We start from the raw sequence: 22,343 nt of genomic DNA on the forward strand, positions 1-22,343 counted from the left end.
AAAACATCAGGCACACTGCATGAATCACAGGCACATGGGGTGTCCTGTGTCCACTGCACGAATCACAGGCACATAGTATCCTGTGTCCACTGCACAGATCACAGGTACATGGGGTGTCCTGTGTCTACTGCATGAATCATAGGCACATGGGGTGTCCTATGTCCACTGCACGAATCATAGGCACATGGGGTGTCCTGTGTCCACTGCACAGATCACAGGCACACGGGGTGTCCTGTGTCCACTGCACGAATCACAGGCACATAGTGTCCTGTGTCCACTGCATGAATCATAGGCACACGGGGTGTCCTATGTCCACTGCACGAATCATAGGCACATGGGGTGTCCTGTGTCCACTGCACGGATCACAGGTACATGGGGTGTCCTGTGTCCACTGCACGAATCACAGGCACACGGGGTGTCCTGTGTCCACTGCACAATTCACAGGCACACGGGGTGTCCTGTGTCCACTGCACGGATCACAGGCACACGGGGTGTCCTGTGTCTACTGCACGGATCACAGGCACACAGGGTGTCCTGTGTCCACTGCACGAATCACAGGCACACGGGTGTCCCGTGTCCGCTGCACAGATCACAGGCACACAGGGTGTCCTGTGTCCAGTGCACGAATCACAGGCACATGGGGTGTCCTGTGTCTACTGCATGGATCACAGGTACATGGGGTGTCCTGTGTCCACTGCACGAATCACAGGCACATGGGGTGTCCTGTGTCCATTGCATGAATCACAGGCACATAGTGTCCTGTGTCCACTGCACAAATCCCAGGTACACAGCATGTCCCATATCCATTTACCACAGGAAATTTTCATTTTAATTCTAGACTTGGGAGATAAGTCCAAGGTGACCAGTCCTCAGTGCTGCACAAAACAGCTCCATACTTCTCAACCATAACTAACACTTACAGCCTGTCAGTTAAGGAAATAATGCATATCATTTTACATTTCTGGAAAATCAACACCCTAGGATTTCAATTCTTTTTTTTTTCAATAACCAACTCAACATCAAGCATCTGAACAGATACAGTGTGTTGAGTAACTTGAGAAAAATGGGAATCATCCCTGTTAGGTCAAAAATTAAAAGGGTGTGGTTAAATACATGTTTAATCTCTGTACTTGGGAGACAGAGACAGGTAAATCTCTGTTGAGTTTGAGGCTAGCCTGATCTACAGAAGGAGTTCCAGGATAGCCAGAGCTATACAAAGACCTTGTCACAATAAAAACACAAATACAAATACAGAAACAGAGGAACACGCTTAGGGAAAAAGGCAGACCCCTGATTCCAGGAGAGAACTCCAGAAGCACAGGACGGTTTGATCAGATGCTTTTGTCTTTATCATCCTGATGGGCCAAGTGTCTGTCACCAATTTCAGAAGAGTGAGAAGTAATGAAAAATTTGTGTAATTCTGAAGCTACACAATCTACAAGTTAAGTTTTCTGTCTCATAAATCTCTCTACAGGAGCAGGGTCATGAATCACAATTGGGCTTGACAACTATTAACAAGTGATTTAAAGGAAGTATGAGACTTAACAGAACCATAGCTGACATTCACCTGCAGCTAACTTGTATTTTATTATTTTATTTGAAGTCCTCTTTGTGTGCTATCTAGAGTCACTGAAGGAGGGGGTCTCAGTTGAGGGATTGCCCAGATCAGATTGGCCTGTGGCATTTGTCTTTATTGTTGATTACTGTGGGAGGGTCCACTGTGGGTGGCACCATTCTTAGGCAAGCATGCTTGGACTATATAAGAAAACTATCTGAGCAAGCGATGCTCCTCCATGGTTCCTGCATTGAGTTCCTGCTTTGACATCCTTGAGTGACTACCTTGACCTGGAATGGGAAGAAGAAATAAACCTTCCTCCCTCAGCGTGCTCATGATCAGGGTGTTTCCAGACAGCAACGGAAAGGAAATGAGGACCTCATCCTCCATCTTCTCCAAGTATCAAATGGATGACCTGAGAGGAAATTATTTCTCATCCGCTACACTAGAGACCTGAAAGGATCTGTACAGCACATAGCCAAGCTCCACCCCTCATCCTTGTCAAACACTGACATTTCAGTATTCCAAGCCTCAGAGTTTTAGACTGATCCTTAACTTCTCCCAGCTGGCCAGATGAGCCATGCATTGACTGAATACTGCTCTGTGATTGACAGGCAACTTAGCATCAGATGTGAGTTCTTTGGGGGTCTCACAAAAATTTGTGCACACATACACTGTATGCCATCTAGACTTGAACATACCTTCTACCCAGAACACTCCTTCAGGCCCCTTTAGAGTCAATTCCCCAAAGTACGCCCCCAGCACCAAAGCTACTGTCCTGTGGCTCTCACATCTTACATCATTCGTACACACATAAGGCATCATTACTTCTTTGTTTAACTTTTCAAGTGTAGGAGAATGCATATTCATATATATGTGTGTATATATATATATATATATATATATATATATATATATATATATATACATATTCACAAGGAACAGTACCTAGACCTATTTCTGTCAAGCCCAGCAGCTTCAGAGGCATCAGGACCCCCTCAGAGCCACAGAGACAGAAGTAAATCCTTCACCACTGTGCATGGGATAATGTAGCAAAAAAAAGCTCAAGTCTACCTGTGGTGACACACCTCACAGAAACATAGGTGGACCATGAATAAACCTTCTATATATATTGAGTCAAAATGATTGAAAGATATTTTTTAAAAGCTTTTATACAGTAATTATATGAGCAACCCCTAACTAAGAGAGCCATAAGGATGCCATAGAGTAACTTTGTCTTGTGACATGAATTGTATGTATACCTCACCCTGTAAGTCTTCCTGAAATTACTGATGGACACAGGTAAAGTAGCCATCTGATTCTTCTCTTAAGATGAGGCAACAAATGCATGTCATGTAAGTTGGCAAATAGACCCACAGGAACAAAAGACCAGGCAGTGGTGGTGGTGGTGTATGTGTAACTGTGTGTGTGTAAGGGTAACTGTGTATGGAAGTGTGTCTGTTCTTGTGTGTGTAAGTCTGTACATACTTGTGTGATTATAGAAACCAGAGGTCAACCTCAGGTGTCATTCTCAGGTATAATCCAACTTCTTGTTTGTTGGTTGATTAGTTGGTTAGTGAGAGGGTGGGTAGGTTGGCTGGCTGGTTGGTTGGATGGATGGATGGGTGGATGGATAGATGGATGGATGGATGGATGGATGGATGGATGGATGGATGGATGGTAGGTGGGTAGGTTAGTAGGTGAGTTGGTTGGTTGGTTGGTTGACTGGTGGGTGAGTTGGTTGGCTGGTTGGTTGGATGGATGGATGGGTGGATGGATGGATGGATGGATGGATGGATGGATGGATGGATGGATGGTGAGTGGGTAGGTTGGTAGGTGGGTTGGTTGGTTGGTTGGTTGGTTGACTGATTGGTGGGTGAGTTGGTTGGTTGGTTGGTTGGTTGGCTGGTTGGAGACAAGTTCTCTCACTGGCCTGGAGTTTCATCTAGTAGGCTGGTGAGCCCCAGAGATTCAGAACTGGGATTACACTACACACCACAGCATCTGACCTTTACATGGATTCTGGGAATTCTGGCCTCCATGCTTGCATGACAGACATTTTACTAAGTTACCTTCTCACTTAATAATTTTTGCAAACCATATTTGGAATTCTATTTTAATATTAAAAATATGTACATTTATGAACAGTGTACATTTTATGTATAGTGAAGCACACTGTACTAAGTAAATATTTGTGAAAAACAAATGTGCATGTCAGTACACTAAACACATACAGGTGAACTTTAGAACTAGAAACAGAATCTACTCTCATAGCTTTTTCTCCCACTACTGTTTTTTTTCTCAATAAATCTGCCTCTTCTTTACTAAATCATCTAGGCCAAGATATATTAGATGAAACAGACTTTTTAAAATTAATAAATAAAAACATGTATTTGTAAGTTAGTGTCTCTGAAACATTTTGTCTTTCTGATGCACATATATCACATAGGAAAGTTTGTAGTTAGTTGGTCTGGTTTGTTTTAATCTTTTTGATCTAATGAAACTACAGCAAGCTAAACAAAAATCCTTAGTAAATGCAACATGTCCTGTACTGAAATCCTTGAGAAGTGTGAGAAAAGTAGAAAATAAACTTCTATAGCATGGTAATAGTAACGCACAGATCCTAGAATGTTAGATACTGGGGCAGGAAGTGAGTCCAGCCTGGACTGCACAGGGAGAACTCCTCTCAATAAAAAAGGAAAAGCAAGAAGAAGAGGTAGAGGGAAGGAGGAACAGGAGAGGGAGGGGAAAAGGGAGGAAAGGAGAGGGGCAGGGTAGGGCAGGACAGAAGGAGAAAGCAGGACTGGAGTGCCCAGGTCTTTGCCACCAAGCCCTCTAAGTCTCCTCCCAGTCCTTTGGGCACAAGGTTTCTTCCTGGGTCCCCATTACCCAAAGTACCTCTCCCTACTCTTGCTCCTGACCTCTCCCCTACCCTGTGTTGGACCACAGAGCTACAAACAAGCCCAGGCAACTCTGATCCTTTCGGCCATTATGGCTATCCGTATCTTATTCTCTGGGCCCCAAGGCAGTTCATCCCCACTATGGTTAGTTAGCAAGTGGGGAAGTGACACTAGCCATATCAGTGACTTCTAGGTTTGATTCAAAGACCTTGCCTCAGTGAACACGGTAGATGGCTGATCAGGATGATTCCCAACATCAACCTAGAGTCACTTTGGAAAAGAGTCTCAAAAGAGGTTTCCTAGCTCAGGTTGACCTATGGCATGCCTGGCAGAGATTTTTCTTAATTAGGTTAGCTGAAAAGGAAGAGCCACGTGAACGTGGGCTGCGAACTGTGTACGTGAAGAGAAATGTGAGCAGGAGTGCATGCTTGCATTTATTTCTCACCCCGTAGCTGTGGATGTCATGTGAGCAGCTGTCTCAAGCTCCCACCTCTGTGACTTCCCTACAGTGATAGACTGTAATCCGGAATTGTGAACCAGGCCAAACCCTTTCTCCCCTGAGTTACTTGTTTCAAGGATATTTTATCACAGCAACAGAAATGACACTAGAACAATCTCCAAAGCTGAAATCTCAGAAAAGGAAACAAGACAGAATGGAATTCCATGTTTTTTTTTTTTTTCTAGTGATTTCCCATTTCCAATGCCATTCCTTGTATCCCAGTAGGGAGGTGACAGTCACTGGCTGGCAAAGGGTCATGTGTCAGGACTGAACTATGGAAACCCCCAAGAAGTTGGAGCTGTGGAAAAGCAAATCAATAGATGTCAGAGAAACCATTTGGCTGTCTGGTCTTTCAGAAGTTTACTGTGATCTGTCACCTTATTAGATTGTGGCCCAGGGGCTGGGGGACAACTACAGAAAAAAAAAAAAAAAAAAAAAAAAAGGACAGTCCTAATTAGACAGCCTCACTGCACCTGAGGGTGCTCAGGGACAGATTCTGATGCTTCGGGTTAGCTTCCTTTCTGTACCCAGATACATCCAAACAGCAGGCAGGTAAGACAGCTCCTAACAGATGGGGACTCTAGCTAGAGAGGGAGAAGGGAGAGGGAGGGACAAATAACACCAAGGATGTTTGATAAAGCCTCAAGGAATCGTGTTAGTTTATGTTTGCATACTTACATATATTAAATGAAGTTATGACACTTGAGCTAACAATACTCCCACAAGAGCTGCTGACTAACAAAACCCAGTACCAGGCATGAGAAACTTCTATTCAAGCTGTTGCTGAGGGTAGTCCAAGCAACTCCCAAACAATATAGGCTATTGCTATGGGCCTTGGTTGCCTCCCAGAGGTTGAAGGTAAGTCCCTTTTGCTAGAGGAACTACACACTTTGGTCTCAGGACTCAGAAGATTCCCACTATATCTAACCTGAAGACCTCCAAGAGCCTCATTTCCATAGTACCAGAAGGTGTTGTGCAGCTTCCAAACAAGTAAAGCAATCAGTGTTCCCACCCAGCTGTGATGCTATAAATCACAGTGACCAGTAAGACAAGACACCCCTGTGATGGCTTGAAAGAGAACGGCACCCATAGGCTAATGGATTCGAATGCTGGGTTCCTGGATGGTGGAACTGTTTGAGAAAGATTACGAGGTGTGGCCTTGTTGGAGAAGGTGTGTCAGTGAGAGTGGTCTCTGAGGTTTCAAAAGCCCACAGCATTCCCAGTTATCTCTCTTTGCCCAGTGTTGTAGATCAGGCATAAGCTCTCTGCTAACACCCATCCCTCCTCCCTGTTGCCAAGCTCCCTGCCATGATAGTCGTGGACTCTGGAACTGCAAGCCACCCAATTAAATACTTTCCTTTTATAAGTTGCTGTGGTCATGATGTTTTGTCATAGCAACTGAAAAGTAAGACAATCTCTAAAGAATCAATAATGGCATCCATACCTTGGAGTTAACTAACAACTAATTCAATGGCTCAACAGGAGGAAAATCATGGTACCAGAAACGTAGCAACCTCCCAGGTCTAGTGATGTCATGGATCTTAGAAGAGGACGTGCCACTGCTACCTTACTAGATAGCGTGATTCCTAACTACATTCTAAATACTCTTTATACCCACAGATACGTGTAGCTCTCATCCCCACATCAAAAAAAAGCTTCTCTTTGCAGAAAACAGAGGCCATTGCAAAAAAAAAAAAAAAAAAACACACACAACTAATCAAACTGCAAAGATCAACTGATCATCAACTGCCCAGTCCCAATGAATATATCTACAGTGCAATGTCTGCCCTTAAAGCTTAGGGAATATCTTGGAAGGCGGGACCAGGACAATTGTAAGAGCCAGAGGACCAGGAAACCTGCTATGAAATTGTGTATCTTAGCAATGACAAGGAAGGCACGCCCGTGATACCTCAATACTATGACTTCCCAAACAAGACCTGCAGAAGTACAACACCAGTACATACTAACACAGAAGGAAAATATCTCACAGGGTCGCATCCCTACACAAATAACTGCAAGCATCAAACGACCTTGAAAACAGGAAAAATTAGTCTCTCCCACTGATGAGATATCTAACTGGCTTCCCAGTAACCAAGTGGTCAACCCTGAAATCATACACACCTAAGACACTCTAAATAGACTCAGCAGGTTGTATTTACAAATTTATACATTTGTGTGTGTATAACGATAACAAAGAAAAACAATTTAAGGAGGAACAGAGGGCCACAGAAAGGGTTAGAGGAAAAAGAGGAAGGGTGGACTGATGGAATTTTAAATGTTTAATTAAAAGAAATTAATTAAAAATAATGTTAAAGGCACAAACAAAATAAGAGCAAGAACACATGGAACTGAAAGGGGACACTTGGGTGCAGAGTCAGAGAGGAGTTGGAAGGAATGGAGTCAGAGGTGGGTTTGATCCAAGCACTGTTTATGCACGTGTAAATATTAATTATTTTAAAAATAAAATTGGTTTAATTTTTAACAAATAGAGGAGGAAGGAGGTACAGTGGGATTCACAGTTGTAGGGTAACTTTTATTATAAGCATCAGTAAAAGGTAAAACCAGAGGCTGGGAAGACAGCTCCGTGGTTCAAGTGTTTGCTGTAGAAGTGTGAGGGCCACTTAGAAGCCCTGAGTAATTCCCACCTCAGGAAGCAGAGACAAGAGAACCCCAGGGCAAGCTGGCTAGTGAGACCATCCATATCCATACTGATTAGTTCTGGATTCGATTGAGACACCCTGCCTCAGGGAATATAGTAGACAAAGTATAGTACACGGAATATAGGAATCAGTGGGCTTGTTCCTGACATCAACATTGAGCCTGTACATGGAGCATGCTTATGTATGTGTGCCCACACACATGAAAACACATGTACACATCTACACACAGACATGCACACATATGCATGCTCACACATACACACACGCACATACACACACACATGCACACACATGAACACACACATGCACATGCAAACACACACATCATACATGCACACAGACACAAACACACACATGTAAGTGAAAAGGGGGAAAATCTTTGGACTTTACTGCCTTTGGTATAAAAAGAAAACAATTGTATAATTTAATAAATGCACAACTTGCAAATAATACCCAGGATGTCCATTTGTAGGTCATTATGGTCACACTCATTTTGTGTTGGGAGCCGACCTTTAGCAGAAAGCGGCTAGAAAGCAGCTATCCACATGCTAGCCACGCCTCCAAGGCTTATGTCATATCCACATGCCTACAAGGGGGCGTGACAAAAGTGTATAAATACCCCAGATTTCCCTTATATAAAAAGACTTGAGACTTGATCAGAACCTCTGTCTTGTCTCCATTCCTTGCGTCTCTTCTGCTTATCCCCACTCTCACTCTCTCTCTCTAAACCCTGACGGGAAGACCAGAGCGGCAATTTGAAGCCAGGCATATGCCTTTAATCCTAGCCTTTGAAAGGCCAAGCCAGGCAGAGTGGAGCAGGCCGCAACATAGTAACTATTCAGGCTTGTCAAGTCTTTTGTCTCAAGCCAGGTAGAGCAGAGCCGGTTGCAACAATTTTGTCACTCCAGTGTGTAACCCCCCACACACACACAAAAAAAAGTGCTTCCTGACACAATTCTTAAACCCTAAAGATCAGTTACACAGTCAGTGCTTTTAAATCAGAGAGCAGATAGCACTCGGAGACTGAGCAAGTTGCTAAGAGCACTTGCTTGAAGACAGTATGTCTTTGCTTAAGACATAATCTAGCCAATAACAGTGTTAGATTGATCAGTACGAAGACAGAATGTCCCATTACAGTGAAAGACAGGACACTGGGGCCAGTTCTTAACCCCCAGAGAATATTTTTTCTTTATCAGCTTTGTATTGTTTCTAGTTCTTTGAGAATTTTGTAGAATAATTTGATCATATTCATCCCTTCCCACAATTCCTCCAGGATCCACCCCTACCCACCCAAATTCATGTCCTTTTTTTTAACCCACTAAGTACAATTTGTGCCTGTCTCATACTCTTGGCTATGAGACCGTCCACTACAGCACTGGTGACTTAGCAGGGGCTCTATCCTCAAAGAAAACCAACTCTCCCCCTCCCAACAGCTATCAGTGACCAATGACTTCTTGGCTTGGAGTGGGACCGTGCCCACCTCTCGTCTGTGTGCTGGACTTTGTCCAGCTTGAGCCTCAGGGGTACTGTGCACATTTGGCTGCCGCTGGGGCCTGGAAATGGAAGCTTATGTCACTGAAAAATTCCTACAGCTGCTTCTTCAGAGAATTATTGAGGTACACACACACACACAGAGACACACACACACAGAGACACACACAGACACACACAGAGAGACATACATACACAGACACACACACAGACACACACAGGGAGACATACACACACAGACACACACACACATTCTTTTTTCTGGTCTTACTTCTTCTTAGGCTCACATTATCTCTTTCCCTTTGCACACAAGACATGGGGTCCTTCTCCTTTCTCCCCACTTCCAGCCTTGCTCAGCTCTAGATGCCCCTGAGCCACCACCTGTGATCCTTTAGGTCCCCTTTTCTCCATGTGTTCTTACATACTGGACTATCTCAGTATTTCAACTTTCTGAAGGTGACTGTCACACAACCCCCTTTTATGCCTCTGCCAGTGTGACAGAATACCAGACAAGAGCAACTTAAGGGAGGACTGGTTTATTCTGGCTCACAGTTGAAGAGAATATACATCCTGTCATGGTGGGGAAGACATGGAGGTAGGAACATGGTGCAACGATTCCTCACTTCTCCGTTGACAGGAAGTGAGATGAGACTATAAATGTCAAAGCTCACTCCTGGTGACCCACTTCCACCAACAAGGGTTCTACTTCCTGAAGATTCCACATCCTTCCAAAACAATACCACCAACTGTGAAGCCAGTGTTCAGACACCTGTGCCTATGAAGACATCATAGAGCATACCTCTTTCTCCCAAATCAAAACACATCCTCCTGAAGGGAAGAGGGAAACTCGCAGGACTAAAGAAGTAAATGAAACACACAAGACTCAGGAAGCTCCTGAAACTTTACATGATCCACCAAGTTCCCTCCTCAAAGTTATAAATATAAAAGGCAATTGCTGGAGAGAGGAGGCTCCATTCTGCCTGGCAACCAGTATGTTGTGAGGGAGATCCAGGGCTGAGCTTGCCTGAGTTGCCCATGCTGGGGTGTGCTTTCCCAGAGATGGGGCTATCTTTGAGTCACACATACTCCTGTAACTCAGGAAACTCACTGGTTCACTATGCTAGACTTGGCTAGAATTATTCCTTTGGCCTACAAACAGTGTCCTCTCTGGAGTAAGAGACATGTGTGCATATCTCTCCAGTAACTGTCCAGTCAATGCTCAGGTTTCTGAGGCAGGCACTAAATTCCTCATACATCACCCTGAAGGTAAAGGGCTCATGCAATTTTTGTACTGTGTACAAGACTGGGACTGAGGTAACAGCAATGCAGCCTTTCAGCTTTTCCGTGACGCACGTGAAATTTCTGATCAGAGAGTCCCTCTTCATGTCTGCACTTGGAATCTGGTGTCTCCTTTTCCATCCTGTCTTAGGTGTCACAGTGGCTGTTACTGTGCTGTCTGCATAAGCCTTTCTCCAGCTCTGCTTTCCCAGAGGCCAGCATCACCACCACCCTCTCATTCAACATGGCTCCTGGGCAGAGTGTCCCCTTCCCCAGTGTCACCCTCCTGGGCAGAGTGTCCTCTTCCCCAGTGTCACCCTCCTGGGCAGAGTGTCCCCTTCCCCAGTGTCACCCTCCTGGGCAGAGTGTCCCCTTCCCCAGTGTCACACACCTTCTTCCACAATGAAGACAGAAACCACTGACTGCCACAAAGGCATATTTGACCCTCTTGCCTCAGTGTGTGACAACTCCAGAGGGCCACCCCAGCTCCAACCCTCCATGTGTTGAGCTGACGTCTGCTCTAACTGTACCACAGATCCTGCTCTCATCTGCCTAATCCTCCCTTGATCACACCTTCTCTGGGATATGTGCAGCATCCCCTCTTCCTTATAATTCCCAGAAACAACTTCTGTCTTGGGGCACTTTCCAACCTAATACAATCACCATTACAAATATTAAAAACATATATGTATGTGTATATGTGTGTGTTTCCATGTATACATATACACATATACATATATATGGCTATGAATATATAGTTATATATATAATATACATACACACATACATATATATATGGTTATGATATGAACAGTACTGAAAGTTTGATGGTTCAGATCCCTAGAACCCATGTCAAAGCCAAGCAGGCATGATAGCTGCCTGTAATCCCAGCACTCCAAAAGCAGAGATAAGGGCTCCTTAGGGAAGCTGAATACTGAATACACAGAGTAGCTGGATGAGTATATTCATGAAGAGTTCCTCAGGAAACACTGCCTATATTAATAAAGTGGACAGTGGTTTAAACAGACACCTAATGTTAACTTCAGACCTGTACACACACACACACTATCATGATAGGAAAGTGCTTGCATGTCCACCCTGTTATCACACGGCCCCATCGTGGGCCAGTGTTTGTACGGAGCGTACACACACATTACATGTGTTTCTCTATATGCTTGGTTATATCCTTGGTTTTTAACCTCCCTCCCGTTTAATAAAAAAACATCATCACATTCCTCAGAGTTCTTACTTCCATCTTGAAACTTGCTTAATCTTTCAAAATACGAGGACATGGGGGCCTGGACAATGTCCAGGATGGCCAGCAGGGTTCTTGTCAGCCGCAACAACTCGCTGAAGCTGTAGAATCCGAAGTAGATCAGGTTCCGAGCCAGGTGGACCACCTGCATGGGAGAGAGGAACGTTGGAAATGGAATCAGTATCTAAAGTGCTCGAGAAATTCTAAGCCCCTAATTCTTCAACACCTGGGAATTAAAATCCCTGCAAAGAGGTTGTTCAGATTGTGACTGATTCAGATCTAGGATTAATTCAGAGTCTTCAAAGTGACTTAAGGAATGTTTATGTTACAATACTTACCACTTAATTAAATTTAAGTCAAAAGGATTCCACTTAATCAGTGGTTAAATTATTTTATTAAGTATGAGCCATACACTGCCCCAGAATTCTATGGCCCCTACACTGGCCTGTGGCCTTCTGGGTAATACAAGAAACAACATGGCTGCAGTATAGGCTGTCCCTCCTACAATGTGTCAGGCTGGTGTGTGTCACAGCCAAAATGCTGCATCATTCCTAAGGTTAGATGACAGAACACTGCTTGTGGGTATATTCTCTTTTCTCTCTCTCTCTCTCTCTCTCTCTCTCTCTCTCTCTCTCTCTCTCTCTCTCTGTCTCTCTCTCTCTCCCCTTACTTTCTCAGTCTCTCTTGTTCTCTTGCTCTCTGTGGGAAGCCAGGTGCCGTGTCACAAGGACAATCAGCCACAGAAAAGCCACGTGGCAAAGGGCTGAGGTGACAAGCCAGCACAGCAGAAAGGCCACCAACACCCACCTGAGAGAAGCAGAAACAGGACTGACCAACTGAACAGACTCCACTGCACCACACCCAGGCTGACTCAGAAATGCTGCTATACATGGGAGACATGTCTCAGGACAGTAGATAACTGATACACCAGGTATGATTGACAGGACCCTCTCTGTATTATTATTATTATTATTATTATTATTATTATTATTATTATTATTATTTGTTGGGAGCCGACTTTTAGCAGAAAGCGGCTAGATCATCTTTGCAGCCATCTGGAACCATATACCCCGATAAGAGATTTGGTTTTCAATAGCCTACAACAGCTGAAGCACACTCTGATATCCCACATATTTTGTGTTGCTGTTTACTGCCCCCAGCTGCAAGGCACATGTGGTAGCCACGCCTGCAAGGCATGCGGTTCACGTGCTGTCCACGTGTTATCCAGGCCATATATGCCTGTAAGGCGCACGTGGTATCCAAGCCTACAAGGCACACGGTGCACGTGCTGTCCACGCTATAGACGCCTGTAAGGCTTACGTCATATCAACACCTGCAAGGAACGTGGCAAAAGCGTATAAATAGCTCAGAATTCCCTTCAATAAACGAGACTTGATCAGAATCTCTGTCTTGTCTTCATTCTTCGCGTCTCTTCCCCTTTATCCCCACTCTCTCTCTCTAGACCCTGACCCTCGGACCAGAGCGGCAGCTTGGGCCAGGACACAGTGGCCGCCAAGCGTGGAGCGGAGCAGGCCGCAACATTTTGGCCCACAAAGCCGGGCAGTACAGGCCGCGACAATTATTATTATTATTATTATTATTATCATTATTATTATCATTATCATCATCATCATCATCATCATCATCCTCACATTTCAATTCAGGTCAACAAGGCAAACCCATCACTTCCATGAAGGTGGGGGAAAGGCCATAAATATAAATTATCCAAAACTGCCTTTGTTTACCAAGCATAACGATTACATATAAACAAAAATAAAACAAGGAAAGCTATAATTAATTGATGACTGAGACAGGGCATTTTAATTATCAAGGCATAATAAAAATTGAAATAAAGTGGGCTTTCGTTTGCAATTCTACTGACCATTAATATATTAGGAATTGTTAGTAACAGCTGCTGAGTGCATCTGTAACAAAGACCCAAGCAGAAAGGGTGACTTGTTTTATTTTATTTTATTTTTACAAGCTTGTCCTGGGAGGGGAGCTGTAACATTAAGTTTTTCTTTTATTTTTCTTCTTCTGTTTCAAACCGTATCAAATCACTTGATTGTGGTGTAATTAGCATGTGAAGTGAATCTCTTAATACCCACATATGGTTACAAAAATAAGTTAATGAACAAAATTAGAGTTTAAAATAGCAAGTCTATATTTTTATCATCAATGGATGGAATTATATCAAATACTCTAAATATTAGAGCAAAGGAACATCTCTGATGCTCATTGCATCTGGTTTCTAGCAAGAACACACAATCCTGCCATGAGTAACTATTCTTACATGCCTCAGGTGAAGCTGGAGAGGTGGCTCAGTGGTTAAGAGCACTCGCTGCTCTTCCAGAGGACCTGGGTTTGGTTCTCAGCTCCCACATGGTGACTAACAACTAACAGGTTCCAGGGGATTTGATGCCCCCTTCTGACCATTGTGGGCACTAGGCACACAGAAAATAAATTTATTAATTTTAAGTACCTCAAATGTCAGTTTATTTTTCTCTTTGTCTCCAAAGGGAAACGGTTGATTTACAACTTCTTTCAAATATTCTTCGACAAACTCCATTGTCAGGGCAAACTTCCTCTTCATGTCATTTCTGGAAGAGTCTGTGATGGAGTCATACCTGGCCAGACAGGTACAAGAGCAAGTTAGATTGATGAGAAAGACTGAAAAGTGGGACTGATGCACAGTCTGACTCCCAGAGTGTCAGCCTCGTGGGGTGAGCATCCCACCTGCTCATCAGGGGCAACCGCGAACTGAGATGGAAGAGCCAGGTGGGGTCTGCCAGTGCATCATGCACTCAGCAAGCTGGGGCTGTTATAATTAGCTGTTCACTAGCTTCCTGCTAGAAAGCTGGCATTTGCCCTTGGGAGGGAGTATCCTCCCAAGAAGGAGCTAAGGTGGGAGGAGAAAGGAGAGGAAGAGGAGGAGTAAAGGAGAGGAAGAGGGGAAGGAAGAGGAGGATCTAAGAGAGAGGAGACAGGGAGAGAGGGGGAGTCACGGAGGCTGATGTTCACTTGTCTGTAGCAGTCAAAGGTAATTGGTGTCTCTAGGTTGGGTATTGGGTTACACCTCTGATTGTAAGGGTATCTTGTTATTGGTCATTACTAAATATACAAGCCTTTGGAAAATCTAAGCATTAGAGTCTCATCTGTACCGAACCCTTGTGGTTGGTGGGATGGTCCCGGCAATGCCCAGCCTTGCAGAGACAGCCTGGAAGATTGGCAGAGCCATCTCCCATGCTGGCATCTCGTGGTGGCAGGGCTGGTGTTTCTAGCTGTGTTATAGCTGGCGTGCCCACATGGCTGAGCTAGGCAAAGATGCTGCAGCCTAGACAGTCGGCTTGTCTGATGGCCGCCTTTTAATGATTACTACAACACTATCCTGTTGACTCTTCCCAGACCGACAGTGAGATCATAAACGTGCAAATGCCTTCCTGAGCTTCTCATTCCAAAGCTCAAGATGCTTCACTTTGCATTCATCTGCTGAATTTGAACATTCCCGGGAAACATCTCTGTGAAGCCTCACCTTCACGGTCAATTTGATGGAATCTAGAATTCCTCTAGAAAACACACCTCTGGGCACATCTTGAGGATGTTTCCAGAACCAATGCACTGAAAAGTTTACACTTTGAGTGTGGAAAGCACTGTACCCTGGGCTGGAGGCCATTATCGAATAAAGAGGAAAAACGAGAAGTGAGCTCCCTCTGCCTCCTGCGTGCAGATTCAAGGTGGTGCTGCCTCAAGGCCCTGGGGCTGAGCCTTCCTGTCAAGATGGACTGTCCTTCAAACTGTGAGCCAAAATAAACCCTTCCTTCATTAAATTATTCCTCCATGGCTACTTAAATGGTCAGAGCAATGACAAAAGTAATGAATGCAATGTACTGGGTAGTTTTATGTCAACTGGAGACAGGGGAGCCTCAATTGAAAAACTACCTTCCTAAGATCAGGATGTAGGGAAGACTGTTAGGGCATTTTCTTAGTCATTGATGGGAAAGTCCCAGCACATTGTAGGTGGTCCCACCCCTAGGCTGGTGGTCCTGGGTACTATAAGAAAGCAGGTTGAACAAGCCATGGGAAGACCCCTCCATGGCCTATGCCTCAGCTCCTGCCTCCAGGTTCCTGCCCTGTTTGAGTTTCTGACCTGACTTCCTTCCATGAAAAACAGAGATGTGGAAGTATAAGCCAGGCCGACTCTCTCCTCCCCGGGTTACTTTGGTTGTGATGTTTCATCACAGAAATGGTAGCCCTAACTAAGATATGAGGTTTCCAAACATACTCATGGATGGTGATCTTTGTGGGGATTTCGGTCCAGAGCCGGGCATAACGAACAGGCACCACAGACTCCTGGGGGTCTCGGTCAACGTGCATGTGGAGCATGAGTCGGCAGAAAGATGCTCGGAGGTCAAAGGGCAGACTCTCGTCAGACACACACCGCAGGATCAGGTCTACAGACAGCTGTGTTGAAATCTGGTTGATGGCCAGATACTGGCGGTCCAAGCACATCCTTGCAAAGAGGTTTAGCTGGTACCTAAATGCATGAGACGTGTTATAGTATCCCTCTTACTGTCATTACAGCCCTAACAGACAAAGCACAGGCAGCCTCTGGGTATGACAACTGTTGATAAGTACTTAGAACACTGAGTCAAACTCTCTGTAAACAAACGACAACACAGGTCTTACTCTGTCCCCATCACTACAGCCTCTCGAAGTCAGGCTTTCTATCCTAAGATCAAATACACCAAGCCTGTAATAGACAGTGAGTCACATGAAGTCACCTCTCCCTACCTTCCCCAGGCTCTGTGGGGGTGGGGACAGTTCTCCAGAATCCACACTGACTTTGTCCCTACTTGGTTTGAAAAGAAAACAGGATCATTCCACATGGTGCTACCAACGGTTCTTCAGCCTCTAGGATTAAGGATGCCCCGCTGGCTTGGTTTTGAGAGATACAGAAGCAGGGAGACTCTGCATCCTTCCCTGGTTCTCACCAACTTCTGCCTGGGATTTTATCCCTTAAATTCAAAGAGCCAGTTAGGTCATTAACAGTTGTTGTTGTTGTTGTTGTTGTTGTTGTTGTTGTTGTTTCCTTTGAAGGGGGAGGGGAGCATCTATGTGCCACATCACTCATGTGGAGGTCAGAGGACAACTTTGAGAGTTGGTTATTTCCTTCTACTATGAGCTCCAAGGGATCAAATTCAGGTGGTCAGGCTGGCCTGACAAGTGTGCCTACCCACTGAGCCATCTTGCCAGCCTGTGGCACATAAAACCATGCCAGGAAGTTTGGTAAGGTAGAACAGGTTGAGACCCGGAGACTCGGTGGGCACACACCAAAGGGTCAGTCGACACTGCCAGACTCCTGACTTGGAACACATGCCATGTTTCTCACATAAAAGAGAAGAGACCTGTGGCATGTATGCCCAAAACAGAGTTCTCCATGCTAATGAGGTACCTAGAGGCCTGGAGGGCTTAACCAATAAGCTTCCCTTCCCAGACATCCCATCCACAAAAGGTATTTAATCTCAGTCCACCCTAAGAAGTGGGGTATGGTTTTACCCACCCATTTTCCACCATGATGATAAACTGTTTAGAACCATGAACTGTCTCTTTGCATCAAGCTCCACTGTGGGGAGCCACAGAGTAGAGCTGCAGTCTACTCTCCTGTAGAAGGCTTCTCTGTGCTCCCAGCCACAAGCACCACCAAGCCTGCCTCTGTCTGGCTATGGACCCTGACTCCATTCTCTGTTCTTCTACGACTCCCAGAGTGCCTAGATGTCCAGGAGTCTGAGAAGCCCATGGCCCCAGCCTTGTTGCAGGCCCAGGGACCCCGAACCAACTCTGGCTCTCCCACCTCTTAGACTGTGCCCTTTCCCACCCCCGGATGGAGAGCGCTGTCTTGGTGTTTCCCTGTAGCTCAGCACCTGCCCCAGTGGCTGCGTGTGGGATAAGCACAGTCAAATTCTGCCTCCCCAAGATGAGGGCCTGCACCAGCCCCCCCAGTTAGGTTACTGATCCCTACACACTAGCCCTTGAGGACCCCCTCTAGTGCTTTTGCTACTAAACACTGGTGACCTGTAAGAGCTACAGACAACTGCCCCTCTCAAGTTCAGAAGAGCACATGCTCACAAAAGCCATCTTAACCCACTGCCACTTCCTGCCACCAGATCTGTCTCACCCAGTCCCTCTTCTCCCTCAGTCCACGGCCGAGCTCCTATTGCTTCTTGTCTGCCCCTGTGTTCCGTCAGGAGCAGGAAGAAATGCCTTCCTGCACAAAAGCCCAAGCTCATCAGAAAATGCAAGTGGAAAGCACAGCTGTTAACTTTCATCTTTAAATTTTTAGGTAGTCTTAACCATTTCAGCTCCTACCTTCTGACACAATTTTTCAATGCCCTCTTACTGCATCTGTAATTCTCAGAGGTTTGAGAGGACCAGCTCCCTGTGATCACACAACGGGAGCATGTGTGTCCCCAATACCTGTAATAGGTCAGAACTTCTAGGTCCGCTTTGGTGCCTTCCCTGGCTTCCTGGGCGAGGTGCCTGATGGCCTTGCCGTGAGGCTCCTTGTTGCTGTCAATCCAGTAAAGCCAAACCTCCTCGTCGTCAACGTCATCGGGAAGGATGGAACTCTCCATGGGGTTCTCCACTTGCATGGACACCAGCCTGGAGACCAAGACACGCAGAATCTATTAAGACTCACACTGCAGCCAGGGGTGTTCTGACAGATGCCCCCATGGAGCCGCTTACTTCGTCTGAATGAGGATGTCTGCGTTGCCAGGGCTTAGCATGAACTTGCAGATGAGTTCCTGTGTGACTGGGATGGCCGTGCTGTTGGACACACACAGATCAGACAAATAGTCCAGAAACCTAGGAAGGGAAAGGCAAACGTTAAGACAAGCGTTTCGTTTCTATATGTTAATTGAATACCTTTTACTGATTCCTCAACAATTTCATTCTTAAACACAGAATCTTGCATGTATCCACTCATTTTTTAAGTTAAAAAAAATTTTAAGTATCAAAGTGTATGTGCATGTCTGGATTTGGGCATGAGGGGCCATGGTATGCATGGAGGTCAGGAGTCAACTCTGTTTTCCCAGCTGCTGCGCTGTGTGGATATGGCTGACCATCCTGCCTCCCACTTCCCACCCCCCACCCCCCACCTCCCACCCCCCACCTCCCACCTCCCATCTCCCGGGTGCTGGATTCACAGATGTGAGCCAGGTGCCACTGCACACAGCTCTTCTGCCAGAGTTAGGGATTGAACTCGGGCCGTCAGACTTCATTGGCAAATGCTCTTACTGCCTGCATCACCTCACTAGCCCAAGACAAAGCATTCCAGTAAAATCCCCACAACAAAAGTATAATTTGGAGTTTAGTAGGAAAAGCTTATTTTGATGTGGTTTTACTATTGCTTCATTGCGGTATTTCTCCTCATGTTGTTCATCTACTGCATCATTAAAAGCAAATTAAATAATTATTTTCATTACATATAAGCCTTGTTTAGAATGGTTGTTTGCCTCTGTTTATTAGGTGATTTTCATCCCTTAGAACAATGACTCGTGTTTAGAAAATCATTTATCTTCCCTCAAGTGAGTGTCTCCAAAACCATATATCAACAAAAAATAAGACAAAGTGAGCATACAACAGGGTTAGGGTACACACTTCAGGAGGTGAGCATACAACAGGGTTGGGATGCACACTTCAGGAGGTGAGCATACAACAGGGTTGGGGTGCACACTTCAGGAGGTGAGCATACAACAGGGTTGGGGTGCACACTTCAGGAGGTGAGCATACAACAGGGTTGGGGTGCACACTTCAGGAGGTGAGCATACAACAGGGTTGGGGTGCACACTTCAGGAGGTGAGCATATAACAGGGTTAGGGTGCACACTTCAGGAAGTCCCTGTCCACGATCTAGCATTTGCTGTTACAGGACTTAGGAGAGAAAGCACTGTGAGTGTCCTTGGCTGCTCTGTATTCACTGTTCCCATCTGAGATAGCATGGAGCCAAAGAACAATGTGCAAGCCCCCTGGGACCCACCAGAGCAGAGCTTGGTGTGCCCTGCCCCCCCCCCCACGCGATCCCCACCAGAGCAGACCTCGGCTCCCGGTTCCTCCTGAGCAAGCTGACGAAGGTCTCGATCTCTTTGGCCGTGATGTGTTTCTCCAATAGTTTGCGGTTGTTGTGTAACAAGGCTGTGATCGTATCTTCTGCCAAAATATCGTAGCCAATCTGAGACTGCATGACGCAGAAGTTCTTAGCGATGTATTCCTGTTGACAGAAAGAGAGAGAGAGAGAGAGAGAGAGAGAGAGAGAGAGAGAGAGAGAGAGAGAGATCAGGCTTCCAGCAGACTGCCTGGAAGCAGCAGCCTCCCTGAGGGTCAGCAGCTCAGATCAGCTGAGCCACAAGAAAAACCCAGTGAAGATTTGTCAGAAAAAAAAAAAAAAAAGTAAATAATCTTCAGTAAAGAGAATTTCTTGATAAAGGAAAAGGTATCTGCAGTCATTGGTGGGTGGTGGGACATGCTAGGCTCAAGGCTCCCTCCTCAGTACCACAAATAACCAGATACCTAATTAACTAATTAATAGCTGTGTAGCTGATCGTTACTTTTCAAAATGGGTACTAACACTCTTGCAACTGACAAAAACAGATCCAAATTGCGTTTTTATGTCATGGTAACGCAGAACTTCCCCAGCCTACACAAGGCCCTCTAACCCTCACCAGAAGTCCTAACTATCAACTTCGGTTAAAATAATAATTTTTTTAAAAGCACATTGACCGACTGACGATTCACTCATAGGGCCTTAGATCTGAGCCCCACTTGAAGGTCCTACGTGAATTTGAGTTGTTTTTCTCAGACTAGTACTGGGATGACAAGATCGTCCCTGATAAATAACATAAAAAAACTTGGCACATTTATCAGTAAAGATCAATCAAATAGGGCCATATAACAGTTCAAGTTATCAATTAGATCCAGCCACGCAGTAACTATCTCATCATGGCTTCATAAGCTCTGGGCTCTGTGTGGGAGGCCATGGATGTGGCTGTACGTCAGAGAGGGTGCCTCTCTGGACATCACATTGCAGAGAGACAAAGGACAGCGGAGAGCAGACAAGCATACTCTTACATGTGGGTGAGTGAAATGAGACCAAGGTTGGAGACAAGACACAACTGCAGATGACAGAGGCTGAAAAAACTGACATGGCAGCAAGAACAGAAAGGATGTAAAGCCAGCAACCCTGGGTGCACTGGGAGAGAGACGCCAAGCAATGCAGTGTCACCTGCAAAGAGCTGTCACCTGCAAAGTGCCTGTGGTACCAAAAACTCAACAGGCACCAGGCAACACAGGGTACACATATATGCATATAGGCAGGCAAAACACCCATATACATAAAATAAATATATTCTTAATTGTATAAAAGAGAGAGTCAGCTTGGTTAGTGATAATTTCTTGAAAAGAAGAAAAAAAAAAAAAAAGGAGAATCCTTGTGAGTTGTGGCAAAGCCCAAAATGTTATTCTTGCAGTGAGAGAGAGAATTTCACTAAGAGTTTCAGTAATGCATTATTTATGTCTGTTCCTTATTCTTTTTATTTAATGTTGACTCTGTGTGTGTGTGTGTGTCTGCATGTCTTTATATCACATGCATGCAGTACCCACAGATGCCAGCAGAGGGTGTCATGGAATTGGAGGTGGTTGCAAGCCCCCATGTGGGTGCTGGGACCTGCAGCAGCCAGTGCCCTAACCACTGATCCGTCTCTCCAGCCCTGCTCCTTGTCCCTCACACTCACTCCACTAGGTCCCAAACCAGGATCACTTGTCACACTCTGTATGCTAGTCACACATCCATATAACCTTAGAGCTAGGAATGCACCCTCCTTGATGACCAAGGCTCTCCATTTCTGGGGGTTTCTCCTTGGGAATGCACAGATTAGAAAGTGGTTTCTGCCTTGGACAAAATATGCCAGAACACATCTAGTCCTTGAAAGTGATATTGGTTACACAAATCTAATTATAATCTAGGCAGTGCTCTGTGGCCTTTCAGAATGATGGCTTGCTGTCGGGCAGCCAATTAACCAAAGTAAAAGTCCTCTGCAGTGTATCACTTAAAAGTTCCATATTGATTTACACACTTTCATAACCACCAGAGTCACTCTTCCAAGATGAGGGCAACTTCCAAGATGTTGATAAATAATTAAATGAAATTAGAGGTGCTATTGAGTTCTCTAAATAATAATAAACCCAGATACAACATTAAAGGCCTGGGTGAACACTAAATCACACATAAACTCTTTATTAAAATATAAAGGAGAAAAGAGAAAATACAAAACTTTCTGCCTACATTTAAAACCTTGTTCTATAAACCATCAGAAAGCTGCTGAGAGTAGTTACCCTGGATCAGCTCTTCTCAACCCAAAGGGGTCATAACTCCTTTGGGGGTCAAGCGACCCTTTCACCCAAGTTCATTAGAAAACACAAATCTTTACATTACTACTCACAACAGTAGCAGAATTACAGTTAGAAATAGCAGTGGATGTAATTTTATGGTTGGAGGTCACCACAGCATGAGGAAATGTATGAATGGGTCGTTCGGAAGGTTGAGAACCACTGTCCTACAGAGGTCAGCTACCTGCAGAGCACCTCAGGGGAGGGGCTTACTGTGGCTCAGGATCCTGGGCCACAGCTCCCTGTGGTAGGAAGCCAGGGCA

At 45.1% G+C, this 22,343-nt stretch overlaps 1 protein-coding gene across 1 annotated transcript in view; it reads right to left on the reverse strand.

The window, feature by feature from the left end:
• Itpr2 (inositol 1,4,5-trisphosphate receptor type 2) overlaps nt 1–22,343 on the reverse strand; it is a 381,718-nt gene that overhangs the window by 237,327 nt on the left and 122,048 nt on the right. Inside the window, exons 16-21 of the mRNA XM_034511341.2 lie at nt 19,734–19,906; nt 18,383–18,502; nt 18,113–18,298; nt 15,921–16,172; nt 14,121–14,265; nt 11,633–11,783 (exon numbers count right to left, since the gene is read on the reverse strand). Of these exons, the coding sequence (XP_034367232.1) occupies nt 11,633–11,783; nt 14,121–14,265; nt 15,921–16,172; nt 18,113–18,298; nt 18,383–18,502; nt 19,734–19,906 (1,027 nt within the window). The remainder of the gene's footprint in view (nt 1–11,632; nt 11,784–14,120; nt 14,266–15,920; nt 16,173–18,112; nt 18,299–18,382; nt 18,503–19,733; nt 19,907–22,343) is intronic.

The sequence above is a fragment of the Arvicanthis niloticus genome, chromosome 9 (assembly GCF_011762505.2).
Source record: "Arvicanthis niloticus isolate mArvNil1 chromosome 9, mArvNil1.pat.X, whole genome shotgun sequence".
In the NCBI taxonomy this organism is placed as follows: domain Eukaryota; kingdom Metazoa; phylum Chordata; class Mammalia; order Rodentia; family Muridae; genus Arvicanthis; species Arvicanthis niloticus.